This window comes from Lacerta agilis, chromosome 4 (genome assembly GCF_009819535.1).
Source record: "Lacerta agilis isolate rLacAgi1 chromosome 4, rLacAgi1.pri, whole genome shotgun sequence".
Classification (NCBI taxonomy): domain Eukaryota; kingdom Metazoa; phylum Chordata; class Lepidosauria; order Squamata; family Lacertidae; genus Lacerta; species Lacerta agilis.
In genome coordinates this window covers 31105547-31130568 of record NC_046315.1, presented here as the reverse complement: position 1 = coordinate 31130568, position 25022 = coordinate 31105547, and the positions used below count along the sequence as shown (strand labels likewise).

The 25022-nt window shown below is 41.6% G+C and overlaps 2 protein-coding genes across 3 annotated transcripts in view; one reads left to right on the top strand and one right to left on the bottom strand.

Moving 5' to 3' along the window:
- The window catches only part of ATP1B1 (ATPase Na+/K+ transporting subunit beta 1), a 31586-nt gene extending 28592 nt beyond the window's left edge, over nucleotides 1–2994 (top strand). The window contains exon 6 of the mRNA XM_033146591.1: nucleotides 1581–2994. Coding sequence (XP_033002482.1) covers nucleotides 1581–1847 — 267 coding nt within the window. The 3' untranslated portion in view covers nucleotides 1848–2994. The remainder of the gene's footprint in view (nucleotides 1–1580) is intronic.
- Nucleotides 2806–25022, bottom strand: part of NME7 (NME/NM23 family member 7) — a 70290-nt gene continuing 48073 nt past the window's right edge. For both annotated transcript variants that reach the window (XM_033146589.1, XM_033146590.1), the window contains exons 11-12: nucleotides 22893–23000; nucleotides 2806–3082 (exon numbers count right to left, since the gene is read on the bottom strand). In XM_033146589.1, the coding sequence (XP_033002480.1) occupies nucleotides 3050–3082; nucleotides 22893–23000 (141 nt within the window). In that variant the 3' untranslated portion in view covers nucleotides 2806–3049. The remainder of the gene's footprint in view (nucleotides 3083–22892; nucleotides 23001–25022) is intronic.

Here is a 25022-nt window from a genome sequence, read left to right as displayed (position 1 = left end):
CAGTCAGTGTCAGCAATACTAAACCAGGCTGAGCAATTACTTGACTTGGTATAAGGCACCTTCCTATGTTTGCTCTCCTATATGTTATCTGCATGCATGTTAGCTTTTAAATGGACTCCCTTGCCATCTCTCCTCTTACTTGCTTTGAGTGGTTCACTGTCTGCCCAAGCAAAGCAGTATCACTCTATACCAAGATAAAACAGCTGTTGCTTTTTCTAAAAGTAGAGACTCAAACAACACCCAACAGAGAGAGCCCAGCCCTTTGTTTTTCCGTTAGGAGCAGAGACCTGATACCAGAAGTGTCGACAGCTCCTGTCATGAGAGAATGTCCTTCAGTTGAAGCCAAACCAAGTCAAAATCTCTCCTCTTCTCTGCCCAACAGAAGTTGGAGTGAGATCACTAAACACTGTCCCTCTCTAGCATGTGGAAAAGAGAGAGATGGAGGGAGAGGGGCAGAGAAAGAAATGCAGAATGGGTCGGTGTAGAAAAAGCGTGTGCTGGGTAAAAGGCAGAAACAAACCTCACCCTGAAAACACCTAACCCAACCTCACAACTTGATTCCAGTTGCCACACTTGTGTACTAGCTACAAGATCTTGAGATGGCATGTTATGTAAATGCTGAGAATGGGGAGTGGGGCTGTGGGAACATGTGTGCTAGCTCTACTTTGTTGTTCTTGTCACTCTGCATGAGTTGGGAGGGCTACTGACTCAAGCAAGTACTTGTAGGGGCCCCACCTGCTTTTTATAATCCTGGGAAATCAGTGTTCAGAAACGTGTGGGGCTTCCACAAGAACAAGAGGCTCCCTGCTTCAGATTGTCCTCCAACTTGTGCAGTGGAACAAGAACTGAGAGGGTGGAGCTGGTGTGCTCATCACTGCAGCCATCCCTCAAGTATTCAGTTAACACGCCATCATAATTCCTGAATAGGGCTATTAGCACATTCTGAAAGGGATGGAATGCTGAACACAGAAGAGTGCTGTTGGATTGGACAGTCTAGTCCAGGCTATTTTATTTCCTTCAGTGGCCAACCAGGTGTTTCTTGGAATCTCTCAAGAAGGGCAGAAACGCAACATGGTCCTCTCTGGTGTGTTCAGCTGCATGTTTGTGTACACAAGGAAGGCTTGCTTTTCCACAACTGGGAACCCTGGAAAGACAGGATTCCCAGTTGCAGAGTTGTCAGTGTATAGATTCCAGTTGTTCAACTGAATGCTAGAAAGTTTGGAGCAAGGACAGTGGCAGTGACCCCACTTGCCCATTCCTTCATGCATTCCTCATGACATGGGGAGTGGTTCTTCCATCGCTGTGGAAGTGGCCATCGCTGGATCTTCTGGCATGCTGCAAGTGAGGCCAAGGCAATCCATCTAAGGTGACATTATCCATCACTCATTCCACAGTTGCAATCACTCAAGTGTGCTGGAAAGGTACATAGAAAACTCAAAGTGACTTTTCAGTGGGACAGTCTGTTTTTCAAAATGTGAGCTTTAAGTCATGACCGAAAAGTGAACAATAAAAATATGGTACGCAGAGCATGCAGAATGCGGAATTTGCAAGTGACTTCTCCCTTTCATTCATTCCTTCAGAAAGAGGAAGACATTGACAAAATTGGCACCGTGGAATATTATGGCATGGGTGGCTACGGCGGCTTTCCTCTTCAGTACTATCCGTATTACGGCAAGCTCCTCCAGCCCAAATACCAGCAGCCCCTTGTGGCCGTGCAGTTCACCAACCTGACGTATGATATGGAAGTGCGTGTCGAGTGCAAGGTCTATGGTCAGAACATCTACTACAGTGACAAGGATCGTTTCCAGGGACGTTTTGATTTGAAATTTGACATAAAAAGCAGCTGATCGCAAGCACAGTTTCTTTCTTCTCTCTCCTCTTAGCCATTTAAAAAAGTATAAAAAAGACAAAAACCTACTAGTCTTGAACAAAACTGTCATACGTATGGGACCTACACGTAATCTATATGCTTTACACTAGCTTTCTGCATTTAACTAGGTTAGAATGTAAACTTAAAAGTGTAGCAATAGCAACAAAGATATTTATTCTACTGTAAATGACAAAAACAAAACAAACACAGAATTGAGCCTTGGGACATGCCCATTTCTACTGTAAATTATTCCATAACTGACTTGTAGTAAGCAGTGTTTCTGCCCCCTAAATATTGCTGCCTTGTGAGTTTTATTTAGTGTACAGTACTATAGGTGCATTACTCCGATCATTTTTCAAGCCATGTATTATTGTACCTGTTTTCTACTTTCTGTGAGCAAATATTTGCTGTCCAAGGTGTAAATACTCAGTGGGACTAAAACTGGCATGGTACTTTTAATTATTATATTTTTGTTCGTTTTTAAAATGGTAAAGGCCCACTTGTGAGATTATTCAGCAGCACTCCATAGAGCCTCTCCCCCTTCCTCCCTGTAGCCTTAGGACTTTATTTAGTGTGGTGGCTGGGAAAATTACCTAGACTTTGAAGCAACGCTAAGGAGCGTAGGTGATTATGTATTGTGCTTTTTAGCGAATGTTGTCTTTCTATCTCTCTCTACTCCCCCTCTCCCCACACCCGTTCTGAAGTTGTGTGAGAGATCTGAGTCGGCCTATCACTCTCATCAGTGACAGGAATAATTATCTTGCTTTGTATATTTTCTTTTCCTGCTAGAGGCATCATATGCAGTGGTGCTGTCTTTATTGAATGTTTTAACCATTTCCATGGTGGAAGAATTTTATATTTATGCAGTTGTACAATTTTATTTTTTTTCTGCAAGAAAAAAAGTGTAATGTATAAAAATAAACCAAAGCCACATGTTTGAAAATAAATCTTTATTTTGAACTTTATGAAAAGCAATGCAGTTACCCCCATCAACTGGTGTTAAATGTTGTCTAAAGTGCAAACCTCTATGTTCTAACATATGTAATAGCCAGGAAAATACAGTGCTCTTGTTGATCTTGTATTTCAGTCAGGTTAAAACATTGGTCAATAAATGAATAAACACACATCTTCCATCCTGTGGCTTGTTTTTTGTATGCCCCGTAATTCTGCTGTCTCTAGTTAGTTGTCCAAGATGTTGAAAAAATACTGGACCTATGAAGAGAAACAAACTTATTGCAGACCATGAGTTATTTACAAAGCAGCCTTAGTCGACCTGAACAACCAGCTAAAAACGTCATTTGCATTTCATGCACACTGTTTCAAAGCCAGCTAAAATATGGCCTGTGCAATAAACATGTTCTGGTTGGAGGAGTTTAGTGCTTTTCCTCCATTGCAGGATGTAGGAAGCTATTTGTTAGCAGAATATGAGCAAACTCCTCCTCTTGTGTCACAAAATTAGGTTGGTGTCCCCAAAGGAGCCAAGCTAGCACATGCTAAATGATTGTTCTCTAAGTCCATAAAATGGGCTTACCTTTGGGAGCTTCCTACTAGCCTCTGCTGTCGCTCCCTCCCCTTCCCAAATTTGCCTCTGCAGAGTGTGGCAGGGAAGAGCACCAGAGACTGGCAAACGTGAAGACCTAGAAAAACGCCTTAAAGCATGGCTGTTGGGACCTACAAAGCCCTTCATTGTTAGCCACCCCTCCCCCCTCCCAAACCCTTTCCAATGATAAAATTGCTTGCAAAAGGAAAGGAGGCACCAGGAAGAGTGAGCTGGCAGCAAGCCCATTCTAAAGCAGGGACTGTACCAATACTGGGCTTCTGATTTGCAATGGGCTTGATCTGGACCAGGGGAACTCTGGAATCTTCTGAGTTCAGCATTGCAAATGTCTCTTCGTACATTACAACAGTTCCCACCCCATTCTGAAACACCAGATGCACCATTCATTATAAGCAGCCATAAATGGATGTTCTTCTATCCATTTTGTTAAAGTCCATGCTTAAACAAAGAATGGAACAATGTGAGTTAGGGTGGCCATTTATATGGGAGGATAAAAGTTATGCAAAAAAAGGCAGGGTGTGTACAGATGAAAATTCAGGCATAATTACTCTAAATAGTAGTACAATGCATCTCACTATAGTGGGGAACACTGGCCAGGATTCCTGTGGGCTTTCTCTGCAGATGGTTGAATACTGATGGGCACCTCAAGGCCTCTGCAATCCCTTCTTAGGATTCCTTATCTTTAAAGTGGACTTGGATCAGCAAGCCCTTCAACTAAAAGGCCTGTCCTCTGCACACATGCCCCCCCCCATACAACTTTTGAACCAGTTGGTTTATGGTCTCTTTCTTAGTGAAAGAAGTAAGTACCATTTACTTAATACAGTTTTATCAATCCTTTTCAGGTGTGGACTCTCACAGGTAATCTCCAAAGAACTAGAAAGTGCTGAGCTGGTAAACCAGTCACCCAGTCCTAACTGCTGGCTCTTGTGTTGAGCTCCTGCTCCTACTAAGGTAAAAAGCAAAACGAGGACCTAGATTGACAATTATTTTAAAGGGTTGGATACCAGAAGTTAGTATTGTAACCATGGGAGCTGATCTCTGGGAATCCCACATGACACAACCCCCTCTGCACAGAAATTTATACCGTTTCCTCCACAACCTTCCAAACAATCTCACTCTTTCCTGTTCCCGTATCTAAGAGAGAATTAATGGCTTTGCTTTTATCGCTCATCATCTCACCTTGGAGAACACAAAGTTGCCCTGCAGCATATGAATGAGCGTCATTTTCATACTTGCTACCCTCCAGTCATCCGGAAAGTTTACATAGTTGTGCAACCCATAATAAAACCTGTTACAAAAGTCCTAACCGTACCGCTGGTGCGTACAATTATCTCCTGAACAGAGTGTGCCCTAAAAGCAGTGAGAGGTCAGATGCAAGACTCAAAGAAAAGCAAACACTTCAGAGAAGTGGAAACAGTGTTGCACTAAAGGCTGTGGTTAATCCCGTAAATGCTAGGAAATAATACTGAAACGCCGTTGGGAAAATTTCAGGGTTGAATCCCCCAAATAATAAAACTGTTAAAACAGAAATGGAGGACAGATACTGGGCACTGTCTACAACAGAAGCTTTTAACACCTTTGAAAAGTAAAGCAGGAATCCTTGCCACAACGTGAATTCTGCTATCAGGTGCTATCTCCTCAAGCCACATCTCTCTCCAGGTCACATCATTCACCATTCCTGCTCTGCACTCTCCTCAAATGCTTGCCTGGATGAAGGATGGAGAGCTGAGTATATGTGCAGAACCTCCTGACTTTTAACACAGACTATGTACAAAGGTAAGAGCCACAACCATTGCTTCGCCTTTTGCATGTGGCCCCACCCACCCCTGGCATGTTTACCTTGGAAGTGCGTCTATAAGAGAAGGTGACCCCTCTGGCTGAAAAAGCTTTCCCCGCTCCTGCCTCAGAGGAATTTAAGGCAGGATTACAGCACTATTCCACCAAGGATGATTGCACTTCCTCAAACTGTACGAATTCCCACAGGTCCATCCTGCCCACAAATTCAGCAGCTGATGGCAGCGACTCTCAGCCCTGGCAAATCTGCATCATTCATCCGCCTAGCCACTGCAGCTCCTACCACCTAGTCAATTTCTTCAGTGCTAGGTGCTCCTTCCTCTACATGCAGGCATGAAACATCCTGGATTGCTCTATTAGGGACTGTACTACAAATTTGTACCAGTCCCCCATCCACTGAGTTGTAAAGGGCAATGAGGGAATATTCTGAAAGCTGGAAAACCATGGCGGTCATGGTGATGTGGAGGCACACTTTCCTGAGCTGCAGACCCTGGAGATAATAGGGTCTACAGCAAGGGGGAGCATGTTCCCTCATGCCTTCTCTAGATTACAGTCCTGGCCTACACAAACAGAAGGAGCAAAGTATGTGACTAACCTGTATGTAGAGAAAAATCCAACAAAAGCATTGGGCTAGTTTATTTTTAAGGCTTTTGGGATTTGTGGGAGAGGGCACGCTAGGGATGCTTCATCCATTTCAGAAGCCCCAATTCTACAACAGGTGGATTTTGTCATTTCTTAAACTTGCACCCTTTAAAAGTATCAAAAGATATTTCAAACATGTTATCACAAATATACATACAACTATGGAATAGAGAACTTGATGCCCAATGGTCTGACTTCTGCTCCGCAACTAAATCATTATCCTCCAAAAAGATTCAGGTGAGAGTTATTGGACACGGTACATTTCTAGTCATCTGTGACCCAAAATGGAAGGAAATTATCAGATAAAAGCCTCCAGAATACACTATTAATCCAAAGCCAGCCAGTCCTGTTCTGAGGTAGCAGCTGCAGATACGCCTGCAATTCACCAATTGCCATTTCTGGCAGGTCATTCTGGCACTTTTATCGCACTGAATCAGAGCAATATATCCAACTTTTATTGAGTTGTAATTCCAGAGTCTTAGAATTCCTAAGGGGCTGTCCACTTTAAAAATAAATGAGAACCAACATACTTCTTTTGTCTACCGTGCCTGTTCTGTACAAAAGTGTGAACCTGTTCGGAGCCACTCCAACCCCCTTTAGCTGCTGGAGGGCTACCTCAACATTAATACCTCACATTTCCTCCAAGGAACTCAGGGCACCATATACAATTTCTCTTTCCTCTATTTTATGCTCACAACCACATTGTGAGGTATGTTAGGCTAAGAGAGAGTGACTGGCCAAGGTCACTCAGACAGATTAATTGCCAAGTGGGGATTTGCCATCCTAAGTAAAAGTTTAACCTGTACAGCTACATGAAATAGAAAATTACTTCAGGAAGGAAGGAAGGAAGACGTGAGATTCTCAGGATTCTAATATGCATTTGTAAAGTGTACAAAGTGCATGAATCCAGAACAGATCATGCATAATCATTTTTGCCCAAGCTTGGTTTGAAAAGTTTCCTCAGAATGCTTATACAAGAAAGCATGGGTAAAACAAAGAAACTGTGATATTCAGAATGCAAACCCCCACCACCACCATTCTCTCTCGTACAAGTTGTGAAGATGATTTCCATGCCTTAACCACATACTCAACTTGAAGAAATACTATGAAACAAAACTGCTGCATTAATTAACACCGTCTAATGAGCACATACATTGTTAGAATAGTTGCTCTAATATTTTATTTATTCTAAATATTAAATGCATTTTTCTACTTGAAAGTACGAAGTAGTTAACAAGATTGAAAACATGATAAAAATCCACATGAAGCAATAAAATTGCTCCACGCACTATAAAAAGCAAAGAAACAAAAACAAGTGCACCCATAAACCAGCAAACAGTGAACCAAAGTAATAGAAGAAATCAGTAATCAGTAAGAAGTGGGTCTCTTTATTTCCTAGATATTTTCTTTTTATTATTTAAAGGTGAGGTCCAAAAAGATGGCATGATGAAAACTTTAGATCATACAAGCTGTATCTTTGAACAAGAAATGAGATGGAAAGTTTCATGTCTACTGCCTTCACCAGCACTCAAAATGCCCCTCTTCACTAAACAGCAAAAGCATTTTATGTGGGATTCTGCCCCTAGTGAAAGGCTGCATTACAACAGCAGCATCACCAAATGACAGGGGAAAACAATGGCCCTGTTCTTAATTATTTAAAGAGAGGAAATGTGGTACGAAGGACCAGCCTGTGATAAACAGGGCGCTGCTACTTTAGATAATTGATTCTCCTGTTTTACAAATATGTCGGCCCCCTGAAAAGGAGAGTTAAATTCCAAACTGCTAAAAGGTTGGCTGGATAGTCACCCAGAAGTTAATGTGTAACAGAACCCTTAGGCTGTAATCCTATGCCTACTTACCTAAAAGGAAGCCCAACTGAACTCAATGGAACTTACTTCTGACAAGACACGTACAGCATTGCACTGCAACTGAATACTAGGTCAAGAAAATGTTGGCTTGCAGTCATTTTTGTACATTGTATAGTTAAACATTCTCACACTTTACAGTTTTTTATTGTTAATAAACCACAGTGCAGTGAAAATTTAAACTTGCATCTTTCAATAAATTTGATTTTTTGCGATTCTGCATTGTATTGCAGATTTTATTGCAAATTATGTACAGCAACAGCGATAGAATGAGCAACATCATATCCCAGCTTTCATTTGGGGGGGAAATATTGCCAACTCTCATTAACACAGAGTCATATATTCAGAACTTCCATTTATTTATGTGTAGCTCACTCTATTGCAATGAAAGTTAAATGAGGCAAGTTCAGAAATGTTGCTTAGGGCTTGTGCTAGGCCAGGAAAATGTTTAACCTGGGTGCGGGGGGAGTCCAAATGAACAGCTGCTCCCCCTTTTCATATCACAAATCTGTTTCTGAAACGCCTTTCCATTTCAAAGGCATTTTATCATGCAGCATCACTCAACACCCTGCAGAACACAGCCACTGTCACAACAGCCAGCCAGCCTTTGCTCCTCCACCCCACTACAGGTCCATTCAAAAGTAAATCCCATTGAGTCCAGGGTCTCTTACTCCCATAAGAGGTCGATTTAGGACTGCACAACTGGCTCCCCTGCATAGGGTGCCAAACAGAGAGGGCATCATCCTGCCTCCTTCCTAAAGCCTAGTTAATGCTGGGCCAGAGCCTTACACTTCCTTCCCAAAGCCCAAGGCCTTGGCTAGCCAGCTTTGAGAAGGTGGTGCGAGGGTAGGGGCAGGGAAGGCATCAAATTTTGGCCTCACACAAGATACCATACTCCCAAAGTCCGCCCTGCTCCCAGGTATGTGGGTATAGGATGTCAGCCTTCAACTGATAAAAGCTTACTATTTTCCTTTAAATATCTGCCAAAAGGTTGATTCGGTAAAATACGTGATGTGAAGAGGGCTTACTTGCTGTTAAATTGTTTTACATCTCTCATATATAGGCAGATGAAACATAATTGCTGGAGCTGGAATTGGACACCCCCTCCGCGTTGCAAAATTTATCAGGGCATATCATACAGGCTTTGGCATTGTTTCATATGATGAATGCAACCAACCACACTTTCATTCCAAATTACGTATTTTAAATCAGAGGCAAGTACCATAAAAGAACAAGATGTTTCTACAGAGGAAGCAAAGCACATGAGCTGTAAAAAAAAACACAACACATTCAGCACTCAGAACCTTTAACATCAACATTCATCACTGAGCATGCTTCAAACTTGGCTAAAGTAAGTACATTATAACGCTATGAAAAGGTGTGAGCAGTGGTTCAGGCAAAGGACTCCAAAGGACCTGGGCACTGGCAAACATCACTGATGAAAACTGTTACAATGTGCTAAATGTACAGAACAAGAAGTGCTGACACACAAAGCTCAGAGGCCAAGCTGCTCTGCTTTGGGAGATTCCAATAACCAGCATTTTGCATTTCTACAAAGTGAGGTAGTGAATCGTGGCATCAGCACTCCTTGTCGCATTTCCATTCATTTCACAATTTCTCTTCCTACTCATTCTTCAGTCCCCAAGTACGATTGCCCTTTTGGTGACCGTGATTCAGGAAGCACTGGTATTTGGGGGGGGGGGACTGATCACATGAAAATGAGCTGACACAGACACACTCTGGGGGGTCTGAGCTTCTACAATGATTATTTCGGGGTAGAATACAATAAATCATTAAACAAATGGCTACTTACCATGAAATGCATGTAAGCACTTTGTAAACCTGTAATATGAACATTACCCCCATCTTACTTCCATTGATTATTAATTAAAGTAAGGATATTTAGCAATTTTTTCCTCTCCATTAGATAGGATTTTTAAAAAATTGGTTTGCCAAGCAGTTACACTGACACTGTGGTAAGTTGGCGCTTAAATGGACCTAGTTGTCTCTGCGTAATACAAACTTCCTCCAAATCCTGCTTCGTCTTAAAGGTGGCTCGGTGAAATCTACTGCAGAGCATCTGGCCTGGAATGCATTTAAGAGAGCACACACTGCTCTCCCTCCCACCACCATCTCAAGCATGGATCTACATAGCTATACCACAATCTGTCCCTGTGTCATAACAGCTGTGCTGATATAGCAACAGTTTTTAAAGTGCTAGCTTATTTCAAGGATGGCAAGGAACGTCTCCCTTCATTTTACACATACTTGTGGCATGTCCTGAGTGCAACATATTAATGACAGTTGTTGGAATATGCCTTAAAAAGAAAAAGAAAACTTCTTATGGTTCCAATCTGCTGCATGAAGCAGCTGTTTGGAGCAGGTGGGGAATTTGGGGGGGGGGGGTCTATAGGAATCCAATTGGGATAGTTCAGCATATGAAACTGGGCCAGATTACTGAAATCTTGCTATATGTTGTTTTTCTTCAAATAAAATTACACCAAGTGCTTTTCCATTTAATTAATTTTCTGCTAACTATTGTTATTATTACTGTATTTACTGAGGTGACATAATCACTCCTGAGCGCCCTCTCCCACTTTGTGGAGCTCACTCGGCTCTCTAGTATACTATAGCACTTAAGAGTGAGAAAACAAGCGGGAAGGCGGCTCAAATGCAGGTGGAAGAAAACGCCAGTGAAATGCAATCAAATATAGGTGAGGGTTCATCATCGAGCCTACTTAGTTGCAGTGAAGGCAGCAAAGAAGGCTTGCTTTGCTGCCTCCATTCCATCTTCATTGTGTCACCCAGCAGAACTTTTCCAGGTACCAATACGGTAGTTTGCAAAGCATTTTGAGGATAGAATTGTTTGCATCTTCCAGGACCTTGACTCCACTGTTAACAGCAGATGAATCCTGAGAAGTGTTTAGAGCACTGACTAGTCCTGTTATGTTGGATGAGTTCCAATTACTAAGGATCGAGAATGTGGACAAGGTGCTTGGATCATTCAGGGCGACCACTTGCACTCTGGACCCTTGTCTCTCTTGGCTGATAAAAAGTAGCAGCAGGGATGGCTGGCTGAGCCAGGGAGGTGATGAATGCCTCCTTGCAAGAGGGGATGGTCTTTGCCTGCTTAAAGGCGGCAATGGTAAAATCACTTCTCAAGAAAACCTCCCTGGATTCAGAAAATCTATGTAATAACCGGCCAGTTGCCAATCTCTCTTTCTTGGACAAGGTTTTGAGCGAGTGGTCACAGACCAGATCCAGGCACTCTTGAAGGAAACTGATTTTCTAAATCCATTTCAATCAGGGTTTAGGCCCGGTTTTGGCAGAGAAATTGCTTTGGTTGCCCCGTATGCAGGGCTGGTGCTAGGGTTTTTTGCGCCCTAGGCGAGATCACCTTCTGCCCCCCCCCCCGCCAATCCCTAGCACCGGCCCTGCGGAGAAGCCTAATTTTGGGCTGCTCCCCCCTCCCCGTCACTCTGCCGCTGGCGGAGCTGCACCGGGCGGGGGTGGGGGCAGGCTGGCCAGCGCCCCCTCCATTTTGGCGCCCTAGGCAACTGCCTAGTTCGCCTAAATGGACGCACAGGCCCTGCCCATATGAAGACCTCTGTTGGGAAAGAGGCAGGGGAAATGTGCCCCTGGTAGTCCTGCTCAACCTCTCAGCAGTTTTTTATACCATCGACCATGGTATCCTTCTGGAACAGCTGTCCCAGTTAGGGGTGTGTGGCACCACTTTGTGGTGGTTCTGCTCCTACTTGGATGGTCATTTCCAGATGGTGATGCTTGGGGAGTGCTCTTTTGCCCCAGTGAGCCTTCAATATGGAGTTCCTCAGGGTTCTGAACGCAATGCAATGCATAGTTGTCAACCTTTCCCTTTTTTGCGGGAAATTCCCTTATTATAGCAGTGGGGAACAGCAGAGAGGGTTGACAGCTATGCAATAGTGAACCTGCAGCCCTCCAAATGTAGTTAAGACTTCAACTCCCAACAATTCTCAATCATTTGCCATGCTGGCTGGGGCTGATGGGGGTTGGAGTGCAACAACTTCTGGAGGACTTCAGGTTCCCCAACTCTGATCTACAGAAACATTTTTGACTAAAGACAGATGGATATAATGGCATTTGTTTCCTTCAAGAGTGACTTTATCAGGGGTAGCTGACCTCTCCAGACATTGCTCCAACTCTCATCAGCCCCAGTCAGCATGGTCAACAGTGAGAGATGATGGGATCTGTAGGCTAGCAACATCTGGCCTATATGTACTCCCCATAATGTGTAGAAAAATCTTTAAAGGTGTGCATACATCAACTCAGCATTGGTGTACTTTTGCATACTTTAAAAAAAGGTTAGCTGACACTGTATCTGCAACCTATTTCAGAGTTACAACTTTTCAAGGTTAATTGGTACTGCACTGAATTCAAAGTTTAGTTATGTGCCTTAAAAAACATCAAAGAAGGAAGTTGCTCAAAAATGTTACTGCAGACACCAATATATTCTGATATATAGTAATTATAGCCCTTCATTCAATAAGCTGAAGAGGACTTTGCAATGCAATAGGTGTGTCACTGCTTTAGCTTCACTAACATAGGAGAAAAACAGCAGTTCAGTTTTTATGAATGGAATGGCCTTAATTATGGGACAGCCAATAGCTTTTTAAATTCCTTCCTTTCTTTCCTGGCTCAAATCAGTCATGTGAGGGTTATTGATTAACTTCACTGTGCTTAGTGAAGGTATTTTCAGAAGGCGGAAGAAGCCTAAAGTCCAGGGTCAAACAACAAAGGAAGAGTCACTGACAATGAAAATTTGTCTCCCGTCTGAAAGTATAAGAGGCCAATATAAAATAAAATATGAACTACAGGTCTCCTGGATGTGCCATTTCAGGATGCAGTTGGGTGGATTCAATGCTTGAATGCTCTTCTTTGTAAAAGAAAACTTCATGCACAAAGAAAACCCTCCTGTCAAGGATAAGGTGAAGCTAGAAGGTTTCTCCTCAACTTGCTAGTTTTCAATGGACAACATTTTTATTTTTATTTTGTCAAGTGGATAGTAAAGGATTTACCTACCGGCAACCCAAAGTAGTACAGTCTGAGGAGGTTTCTACAATAAAAGTATACAGGAGCCAGTCCTACAACATACCTCAGCTTACTGTTGCTATATTGCTTACCCTCTGGGAGGACCTTCTATCTATAAATAAAATATCACCACCACCACCTTCACCACCAAGTAAACGGTGCATTTCCTGCTGGATCGCTGGCATTTCAAGTGTTTCCTGAGATCACATTCCAGTTTATTACGTCAAATATTGGACAAACAGGATGTGTCAAGGTGGCCACAGATCTTAGCTCTCTCTTTTTAAACTTAAGTCGGTCAAATGATGCCCCTGGAGAAGGTAATAATGTTATTCTGTTTAATTTCCAGAAACAACTGTACTGAAAAGGAAATGGTACCTTTTTCTGTACAATTGTCCCCCAAATGGAAATGGAAAAGGAAAATGAAGGGATGCTGTTTCCCAACCCAGGGGCATTTGAGGTTTCTATTGACAGTGTTGTACATCAGTTCAATTGACAGGTGTTTTTTTTTTACTGGCTTAATTAAGTTAAAAAGAACAAATGAGCAATTGTCTAGGCTGCCTCATAGTAAGAATTCCAACTGGCCTCTACCACCTGAAGTGAATGGTGATCCCACCCTATTCTTGTTGAAATTCATTTGATTGGAAGGGGCTGGTATTGAGGTAATTGAATTGAATTGCTATAATTAATTGAAGGAGAATTGATTTTGGAACCAAGTCTGGCTCATCTGGAAGGAAATTAACCAGTTAAGAATTGAAATGTGTGGTTTGGGATAAGGTTCTAATTTTAAAATTGAGGGCATATGATTTGGATGGGCAATTAATTGAATTGCCTTTTGTGAAATGTAAATTGTAGTAATGATTTTTAAAATGTCCATATATACATAGATATTAACATATATAAATGCTATTTTATTCTGTTTATTTTATGTAAACTGCTTAAGGGTGTTTTTTTTTACAATTAAGTGGTACACAAATCCCATTAAATAAAAGTAAGTAAACACAGGCAACTCTCGATTTACACACAACTGATTGATGTGCGATTGTGCATGCGTACACAGTGCTGAACTTGGAAGTGACCCAAGACATCACTAAAATTGCAGATTGGGGGCAGGGCAGAGCACCTTACATGGGCCCCACTCTGCATGGAGAGAATGAAATTGTGCTCATGTACTGCTTGTGGATTAACCATGGGCATCTGGTTGGTCCTTGGGAGAAGAGGATGCTTGGATGGGCCTTTGGTTTGATCCAGCAGGGATTCTTATAGCTGCTATTCAGAGGGCAAAACATACAGGCAACTGCAATTGAACTTCTCAAAACAGCAGGAGATTCATGATCAGCTCTCTCCTATTGCTGTATCAAATTTGGCCCAGAGACTGTCCTCAGGATATTGAAATGTGATATAGTTTACACAGAACCGCTCCTCCTTATTGTCTTTCCAAACTGAAGTGGGGACAGAAAGAGAGATTATTGTGGGAAAAGAACATCAAAGGGTTTTTAATTACATTTCTGGGTCATGTCACTCTAATGCCCACGACGAGAACATTCAGTTGAGAGTGTTCCTTTCCTGCTTGCTCTGAAGAGTTGCACCATAGCAAGTCTCTTACTGCTACAGCACCTTATGACAGGGTACTTCAGCATCTTATATTAACCCAATCAACATTGCTGCTGCACAAAAGCTATTTATCTGGATATGTATCCTTCTCTATCCCAAATACACTGGGCAGTTAAGAGCAGTTTAGTTGTATACATGGGTCTAGTATTATTATTTGTGTTCATATATCGCTTTTGACTAAAAAATAAAATCCAGAGTGGTTCACAAATAAAAATACAACACACAGCACAGCAACAACAAGTAATATAAGATTATGCATTAACATGACAAAAAAGTATTATAAACTCAAAATAGCAGCAAGGTAACAGAGGTTCGACAACTCAAAGTGCTGCAAGAACCTATTTACGGTAAGCACTATAATGAAAACCCAAAAGCCTAGGTGAAAAGGTGCCACTGGTACTGAAGTTCTGATAACATCTGATGCACCTCCAGAGGCAGAGAATTCCACAGGTACTTAAAGTCCAAGCTGTTTAGGGCCTTCTTTGTCAACATCAACATCTTAAATTGGGTTCGAAAATATTTATTTATTTATTTATTTATTTATTTATTTATTTATTTATTTATTTATTATATACACCATTATATTATTATTGTTGTTGTTGTTGTTGTTATTATTATTATTGTTATTATTATTATTATTATATACCCCACTTATTATTATTATTATTATTATTATTATTATTATTATATACCCCATCAATCTGGCTGGGTTTCCCCAGCCACTCAGGGCAGCTTCCAGCACAGATTAAAACATGATAAAATGTCAACCAGTACAGTTCATGCAGAACAGGTACAACAATTTTCCAAGTTAGTATGCTATTCAGGGCAGCATTCTGCACCAGATGCAGTCTCTGAACAGTCTTCAAGGATAGCCGCACTTAGAATACATCTAGACAGGAGGTTTCCAGTTCATTCATCACTGTGGCAAAGTTATTCCAGTACAGGAATGGCTGTAGCTGGCTAGAGCTGGAAATGAACACTCTTAGCCTAGTTGCATAAACCAGACTTCAATCTTTGCCTGCTTTCTTCCCACAGTCTCTCACACACAGGGCATTAAGTCTTTCATTATCACTTTAGATATGTCTAATAGGAAGACTACCAGCTTGTGATAATGTCTAAATGTGCTTTCCACATGACATGACATAACGGGATTGTGGGGCAAATACCCATACCCACAAGAGTGTGGAAGATATTTCTGGAGGCCACCATTCCAGCAGCAACAGAATGCCTCAGAACAGAGTCCCTTATTGCCCTTAATTTTGTCAGTGAGATGTTTTGCTTACCAATTCCTCACCTGCTAAAATATCTATTTTTCTGCAGTTCTTCACAACCCACTTCATAAGTAGTGTCAACATTTTGAATAGAGGAATGAAAACGTTGCATGGATCCATCATCTCTTACCAAATTAACTTCACTATTTTCAGTTTGCCCATATTATGTTGCAACATGTTTTCAAGTATACTTAATCCGTTCACAATATGCAGATGAAGGGCTCAAACAAGGCTGCAATCTCAAGCATATTTACTGAGAAGCAGTAATCAAAGAGTATAGAAATTGCTAATATAGAAATATGTTCTAAGCTTCCAAAAATTACCACTAAAATTTGTTTATATACCTGGCTTTTATATGTATTGGTGCCATCTACTCCTCTACAGTTAATGGTCTGTAGTGTGTGTTTTTAAATCAATTTCATTAACAACCAATATTAATCTTGTCTGACTTTTAAAAATAAGTAAAACGGTAGCCTCAGAAATATCTGTCTAAGGCTGAAGGTAAACATAACGGAACCATCTTCCTCCTAATAATGGGTTTGAACCAGAATACATTAGTTGAACTTGGGTTCCATTGCAAGTGTGTCAAGTTTGGCATGACTAAGTTAAGTCCCACTGATTTCATTGGGAACTGCCTTAGTCTGGACCTTCCCAAACCAGTATCTACTAATACAAACATATAGTGTGGCATCGCTGCAGTGTGGGCTTCCCCGTTCCCACTGTATTTCATTGGCTGCCACGTGCAGGGAGGGGAGAACACAATGCACCATGTCTCAAAATGCAGTACACAACTGCAACGGTCACAGTATTTTGTGGCCATATACCATACTGGGGCAGAGAGGAGAAGGAGATCAGGATTTGCAGCTTTCTATGGATCACTGCCTTGTCGTGGCGAAGGGGCTTGAATTTCTCAGGGAAGCTATGGACAGGTCAAGATGGACAGGTCATAGTAGAGAGTTTGGACCAAACGTGATCCACCTGGAGTAGGAACTGGCAACCCACTCCAGTATCCCTGCCAAGAAAACTCCATGGACAAAGACAACAGGCATATAAAAGATATGACGCTGGAAGATGAGCCCCTCAGGTCGGAAGGCGTCCAACTTGCTACTGGGGAAGAGCGGAGGACAAGTACAAGTAGATCCAGAGCTGATGAAGCGGCTGGGCCAAAGCCGAAAGGACGCTTGGTTGCGGATATGCCTGGAAGCGAAAGGAAAGTCCAATGCTGTAAAGAAAAGTATTGCATAGGAACCTGGAATGTAAGAACCATGAACCTTGGTAAGCTGGATGTGGTAAAAAGTGAGATGGCAAGAATAAACATTGACATCCTAGGCATCAGTGAACTAAAATGGACAGGAATGGGCGAATTCAGTTCGGATGACTATCATATCTACTACTGTGGGCAGGAATCCCGTAAAAGAAATGGAGTGGCCCTCATAGTCAACAAAAGAGTGGCGAAAGCTGTACTGGGATGTAATTTCAAAAATGATAGAATGATCTCGATGCGAATCCAAGGCAGACCTTTTAACATCACAGTAATCCAAGTTTATGCACCAACTACCAGTGCTGAAGAAACTGAAATTGATCAATTCTATGAAGACTTACAACACCTTATAGAAATGACACCAAAGAAGGATGTTCTTCTCATTATAGGGGATTGGAATGCTAAAGTAGGGAGTCAAGAGATAAAAGGAACAACTGGCAAGTTTGGCCTTGGAGTTCAAAATGAAGCAGGGCAAAGGCTAATAGAGTTCTGTCAAGAGAACAAGCTGGTCATCACAAACACTCTTTTCCAACAACACAAGAGACGACTCTACACATGGACATCACCAGATGGGCAACATCGAAATCAGATTGATTATATTCTCTGCAGCCAAAGATGGAGAAGCTCTATACAGTCAGCAAAAACAAGACCTGGAGCTGACTGTGGCTCAGATCATCAGCTTCTTATAGCAAAATTCCAGCTTAAACTGAAGAAAGTAGGAAAAACCACTGGGCCAGTAAGATACAATCTAAATCAAATTCCTTATGAATACACAGTTGAAGTGAAGAACAGGTTTAAGGATTTAGATTTGGTGGATAGAGTGCCTGAAGAACTGTGGATGGAGGCTCGTAACATTATACAGGAGACAGCAACGAAAACCATCCCAATGAAAAAGAAATGCAAGAAAGCACAGTGGCTGTCCAAGGAGGCCTTACAAATAGCAGGGGAGAGAAGGCAAGCAAAATGCGAGGGAGATCGTGAAAGATACAGGAAATTGAATGCAGATTTCCAAAGAATAGCAAGGAGAGACAAGAGGGCCTTTCTAAACGAGCAATGCAAAGAAATAGAGGAAAATAACAGAATGGGAAAAACCAGAGATTTGTTCAAGAAAATTGGAGATATGAAAGGAACATTTCGTACAAAGATTACCACAATTAAGGACAAAAGTGGAAAGGACCTAACAGAAGCAGAAGACATCAAGAAGAGGTGGCAAGAATACACAGAAGAATTATACCAGAAAGATATGGAGATCTCATACACCCCAGGTAATGTGGTTGCTGACCTTGAGCCAGACATCCTGGAGAGTGAAGTCAAATGGGCCTTAGAAAGCCTCGCTAACAACAAGGCCAGTGGAAGTGATGATATTCCAGCTGAACTATTTAAAATTTTAAAAGATGATGCTGTTAAGGTGCTACACTCAATATGCCAACAAGTTTGGAAAACTCAGCAGTGGCCAGAGGATTGGAGAAGATCAGTCTACATCCCAATCCCAAAGAAGGGCAGTGCCAAAGAATGCTCCAACTACCGCACAATTGCACTCATTTCACATGCTAGCAAGGTTATGCTTAAAATTCTACAAGGCAGGCTTAAGCAGTATGTGGACCGAGAACTCCCAGAAGTGCAAGCTGGATTTCGAAGGGGCAGAGGAACCAGAGACCAAATTGCAAACATGCGCTGGATTATGGAGAAAGCTAGAGAGTTCCAGAAAAACATCTACTTCTGCTTCATTGACTACGCAAAAGCATTTGACTGTGTCGACCACAGCAAACTATGGCAAGTTCTTAAAGAAATGGGAGTGCCGGATCACCTCATTTGTCTCCTGAGAAATCTCTATGGGGGACAAGAAGCTACAGTTAGAACTGGATATGGAACAACTGATTGGTTCAAAATTGGGAAAGGAGTACGACAAGGCTGTATATTGTCTCCCTGCTTATTTAACTTATATGCAGAATTCATCATGCAAAAGGCTGGACTGGATGAATCCCAAACCGGAATTAAGATTGCCGGAAAAAATATCAACAACCTCAGATATGCTGATGATACTACCTTGATGGCAGAAAGTGAGGAGGAATTAAAGAACCTTTTAATGAGGGTGAAACAGGAAAGCGCAAGATATGGTCTGAAGCTCAACATCAAAAAAACTAAGATCATGGCCACTGGTCCCATCACCTCCTGGCAAATAGAAGGGGAAGAAATGGAGGCAGTGAGAGATTTCACTTTCTTGGGTTCCATGATCACTGCAGATGGTGACAGCAGTCACGAAATTAGAAGACGCCTGCTTCTTGGGAGAAAAGCAATGACAAACCTAGACAGCATCTTAAAAAGCAAAGACATCACCTTGCCGACAAAGGTCCGTATAGTTAAAGCTATGATCTTCCCAGTAGTAATGTACGGAAGTGAGAGCTGGACCATCAAGAAGGCTGATCGCCGAAGAATTGATGCTTTTGAATTATGGTGCTGGAGGAGACTCTTGAGAGTCCCATGGACTGCAAGAAGATCAAACCTATCCATTCTCAAAGAAATCAGCCCTGAGTGCTCACTAGAAGGACAGATCCTGAAGTTGAGGCTCCAGTACTTTGGCCACCTCATGAGAAGAGAAGACTCCCTAGAAAAGACCCTGATGTTGGGAAAGATGGAGGGCACAAGGAGAAGGGGACGACAGAGGATGAGATGGTTGGACAGTGTTCTGGAAGCTACTAACATGAGTTTGGCCAAACTGCGAGAGGCAGTGAAGGATAGGCGTGCCTGGCGTGCTCTGGTCCATGGGGTCACGAAGAGTCGGACACGACTGAACGACTGAACAACAACAATGCAAATTCCCTAGGCAACCCAGTTTTGCTGGAGTAGAAGTACAGTGGTACCTTGGTTCTCAAACTTAATCTATTCCGGAAGACCATTGCAAAACCAAAGCGTTCCAAAACCAAGGTGCGCTTTCCCATAGGAAGGAATGCAAAATGGATTAATCCGTTCCAGACTTTTAAAAACAACCCCTAAAACAGCAATTTAACATGAATTTCCCTATCTAATGGGACTATTGATCCATAAAATGAAAGCAGTAAACAATGTATTGCAGTCACACAATCAATCAATCAGTAGCCGAACTGGGTTCCACACAGTCACAAAAACAAAACAAAAATAGCCGTGAAAACAAAAACACAAAATAAATAGCAAAAACAGACAGACCTCAGCATAACACTCAAAATGGAAGCACAACATTCAAAATGGAACTATGGTATTCAAAACGGAAGTATGGCACTCAAATCGGAAGCATAACACTCAAACCGGAGCACATTCAGCTTCTGAAAAAAGTTTGCAAACCGGAACACTTACTTCCGGGGTTGCAGTGTTTGGGTTCATGGTTGTTTGAGTACCAAGGTGTTTGAGAACCAAGGTACCACTTTACTAATAACATTATGGATAAAGCCAAAAGCCACAATCAACTGGCTTTGATAAAACTGGCCACCAGTAACCACTTTGTAACCTGAGGCCACAGGAGAAGAGCACTAGATGTGCATCCGAGTGCAGGAGTTTCAAATCACTGACTGCAATTGCCAGGGAATTGGAAGTCAGCATTCAGTGCGCCATTGCATTATTAATGTGACACTGATAAGACATCCATTGCAACTGCTGAATAAGGTCCAATTGCCAGGTGAGAAATAACCAATCCATAAAGTGCTTTGTTGGCATTAAAGCTGCATCAATGGGTGACTGAATTATAGAACGGCAGCAGAGTATCATGACTACGTTATTAAAAAGAAATGCAAAGCAAAGGCTCACGCTACAGTATTTGCATGTGGCAAAGCACTACCACCCCACATTGCATTAATTCATTCATTCAATTTCTATATCACCCTTCATCCAAAGATCACAGGGTGGTTTAAAATATAAAAACACAAAATGCTTATCATAATAACAAACAAAAGCATGTATTATTCCGTATGACTGTTGCCCTTTCCTCACCAACTTGTTTTATTTTCCATCTTCTCCCCTCCTAAACTTCTCCTTCTAAAAGGCAAGTTGAACATCCAGACTTCAAATAAATGCTGATATATTACAACTACACTGAAAACAAGTCACATTCTAGGCACAGAACATGCTCTTTGCAGCAGAGCACAACAATGGTTTGCAAGCCACAAAAGTGTAATTGTCAATACTCTTGTCTTTGGCCCATATTGATTTACTGCATATTGATAGTGTCCGTATGTCAGGGACTGGGCAGAGGAGAAATGGTGGAGACCGCCTCCCCAGCCTGACCCTTCTAGAGAAGAAGACGACAGTTCAGAATTACAACAGGGGTTTGAGGGAGGTCACAGCTCAGAGGAAGATGAGGGGAGAAGTTGGAAAATAATGGGAGAGGAGGAGGAGGCAGAGCCAGAGCCAGAGCAGCAGATGGCTGACAGGTTATCACTAGAAACCATTGCAGACCCACCATCTCCCAGATCCTGGTGAACCTTAAAAGTAGGAGAGCAAAGAGCTCGAAGACAGACAGCATTAAGAAGCACCTATACAAGAAGAATGCTGATGACGAATGAGGAAGTGGGAGAGAAGGGGGTGGAGGTTCATTTGGGACAACACCATTAAAGAGGCTGTGTTCAAAGCCTCTCTCTGTAAATATAGAATAAAAAGCAGATGGTAAGAACTTTTCCTTGTCTGTACATTCCTGGCAACTGGCTGCGGAAGCTGCATACAGCCGCCTGACACCGTATGATCTAGGATCACCCCTGTTGCTGAAAGAATAGTCAAAAGAGCCATGAAGATTAACATTATCTAAGGTGAAGGCTTATGGTAGCACATCAAACTGCTTAGGGATCTTTATTACAGTAAGCATTATAAAAGTTTTATAAATCGATTGTGTTTACGCTTCAGATGAACTATTCAAATAACTCAGTTGCTACATGCACAGCCAAACATGCATCAAGGGTGAGTGGGGAATTTTACTACACACATACACAAAAATATGTAAAATCAGTCCTAATGAGTTCACCCTAGAGTAATTTACTTTAATAAAGTAATAAAAATCCAGTTTGTATATAAACGTTATTCATTTATTCTAGTGATTTATGGTCCACCCTTCAATCTAATTCCCATGAAGGCTTACAAAATGTAAGCCTTTAAAAACTTTTGCTGGAGTGTAATTTTGTTGGAGAGTATTTTCAGCTTCTGCTATTACAGGCAGCAACCGATTAACGTGCGTCCAAAAGATGCACAATCACTGCCACGCGCATGGTGCTGAACCCGCAAGTGCCCCAAAATGTCACTCAACATGTCACAAAAAGGGGAGAATGCGGGCATAACTGGGGCGGGGCATGCTTATACGCATTCCACCAAGGCGTATGGGGGCTGAGAATGGAAATCCCGTGCAAAATGTTTGCCGACTGTATTCAGAATTAATTCTCCATTTGCTTCAGTCGTTTATTGTCTAATAATATAGTAAAAACTGTACAAGTAACTGCACATGATACCGACATCAACTAAAATTCAATTAAATTATTGCCATCATTCATTATTATATATTTCTTTATACCCCGCATTTTTCCCTGATGAAAATCATTCCCAAAAAAATAATTAAGAAACAATTGAACATTGATAGAATTAGAACTACACACGTATATAAAATCTATTCAAACCATACAAATAATTACAATAAAAACAGCACAGCACCAGCCCTTCGTTAAAAGCAGTTGGTTCCTAAAAGCCTATTGGAACAAGAAAGTATTCACCTGCCAGTGGAAGGACAAGTAGTGAGCCATTCTAGCTTCTCTAGGAAGGGAGTTCCAAAGTCTGGGAGCAGCCACTGAGAAGGCCCTCTCCCATATCCCAACCAAACGCGAAAGACTTACAATTTTTTTAAACAGTAATTTTACTTCTGCTTAGCATCTCATTGTGCAGCTCAAAACAGCTTTGCAGACTCCTTTAACATCCTATAATATAAAGATGCATCCCTGAACCTTACCTCCAAAAGACCATCCTCTGGAAGATCTGTGCAGTGAACAGCGTTTTGGATCTTGTTTTTACCATAGATAGCACGGAGCGTGCCCGGACGCAGAAAACGAGCTATTTCCTGTGCAACATAAAAACATTAACAGGTGAAGAAAGTGGCTTGTTATGTGAAGATATAGAAACATATTCATAGAAGCATTTTATATAATAAAGAACTCTTTATGCACTATAGCACACACAGTATTTACCAAAAGTAAAAGGGCTCAATCCTGATTTCCCATTTACATATGCAAAGAACTGTAAAATAATGAGGAAGAAAGTATTGCACCAACAGGCCAGAGAGAATTAAAGTACAATTTGGGCCTTGCATTTAACAATTCACCTGGTCGCCGCAGGAGACCAGGAATTCCATGCAGGCAAGCAAATAAGAGTGGTCTCTCTGGGTTGTCTTGAACTTGGTGTTTCCGCTAGGTCAAGGATTTCCACATGAAATACAATTTCCTGTCCCTCTCTTCTCCTTGTGGCCTATGCCACACCCCAAATCTGTTCCTGGGGGGTTGGGGAAGTCAGAGTGCATGCCAGGAGAGGAGAGGGAGGGGAAGTTCCATTGCACAGCCAGAAGTCCTTTCACTAACTGAAGTACTTCTGTTGGCTATTGCCCTCTGCCATTCTACTTGGTTTCTATATGTTGGTCATGGGGAAAGAATCACCATGTTGTCTATGATGAACATATGGAAACCAAACAGGCTGGCAAACAAGGGATGGATACTTCCACCAATCTGTTCAACAGAAATCTACTTTTTTTTTTACTAGTCCAGTACCTAAATGAACTTCAACTTCTTTTTAGGTAGGAATGCTTCCCAAGATGGTGAGCAACAGTCTAGAATTCATAAGCGTAACCTTTTAGGCACCTAGAGGCACCAGGAACCTGGATTTTTTTTTTCCTAGTTGAGATTCCACCCGCATTTACAGCTTGAATATATTTCTGATTTCCTCAAGTTTTCACACGAAATGGGAGGCAAGCCAACACTGTGCCACATACCAAGGGAATAGTTATATTAGACCACTGTACAAAACCAACACTGAATCCCCTGGCACCTTAAAATCTAACACTTCTTTTGTAGTACATCAAACTGGTTGTCTTTATGGTGCCATAGAACGCTGGTTGTTTGTGTCGTATTTCTTATCAAAAACTAATATTCTGAAATTCAACACAGGTGCATGTTCTAACAATTAGCATTATGTAGCAAACAAGGATACTACATAGCAATAAGTTCAATGCTTCTGCCATAGAACATTGCTATAATTTTAGATGGGTTAAAATGACATGTTGTACTTCAAGCTAGTTCAACATTATGCAAGAAAGGAGGATTTTCATCTCATGTTAAATATATAAAGTTAAAACTGATTCCTCATTCTTTAACTTCCAATCTCTATTTTCTCTGTCATAAAAGATATCCACAATGTTGTCCAAGGTTTGTTTCAGATCTTACTGTTGAGACCAATAACTATTTATGTGTAGAACATTTTGTTTTATTTTTCAGTTTTGGGATAGAATAGACGGCTTTTGTGAGATCCAAATTGTGTGGACATTCACCAGTTGGAGATCACATACTGAAAGGGATAATGTAACAATGCTATTCAGCGAATCCGATTTGGCTATGTGACAGCATTGTGAAAGAACAAATGGAGCCAATTCAGGGTGCGGAAAATGTTTCCTCATTGTAACAACCATTGAAAAATTGTTGGAACCTTTTGGTCTGCCAAAAATGATTGCAAGAAGTACTCCTCAATTTCACTCTGTCCTATGTGCCCGTTGTCATGTCATACACGCTGCAGAACTATAAACCCTCCTACTAGCTTGCCAGTTGGAATGCTGAAATTCAACTGAACTTAAAAGTACCGGTAAGCTCCAATTAGTAAGCCATGTGAAAACTGGGACATCTACATATCAACATTATCTATACATCTCATGCAGGCTCAAACATGATGGGGAGATGCAGCTCTGGATAATAAAAGTTTTTTTTATAAAATCTATAGAGCAGTTTTGCTAGCAAAACAGACTGCTGCAGTGCAGAGGTTTTCCACCTTGCCATCAAAAAAGCACCTGTTAATATGTGCAAGCTTCTAAGCAGCATGTAAA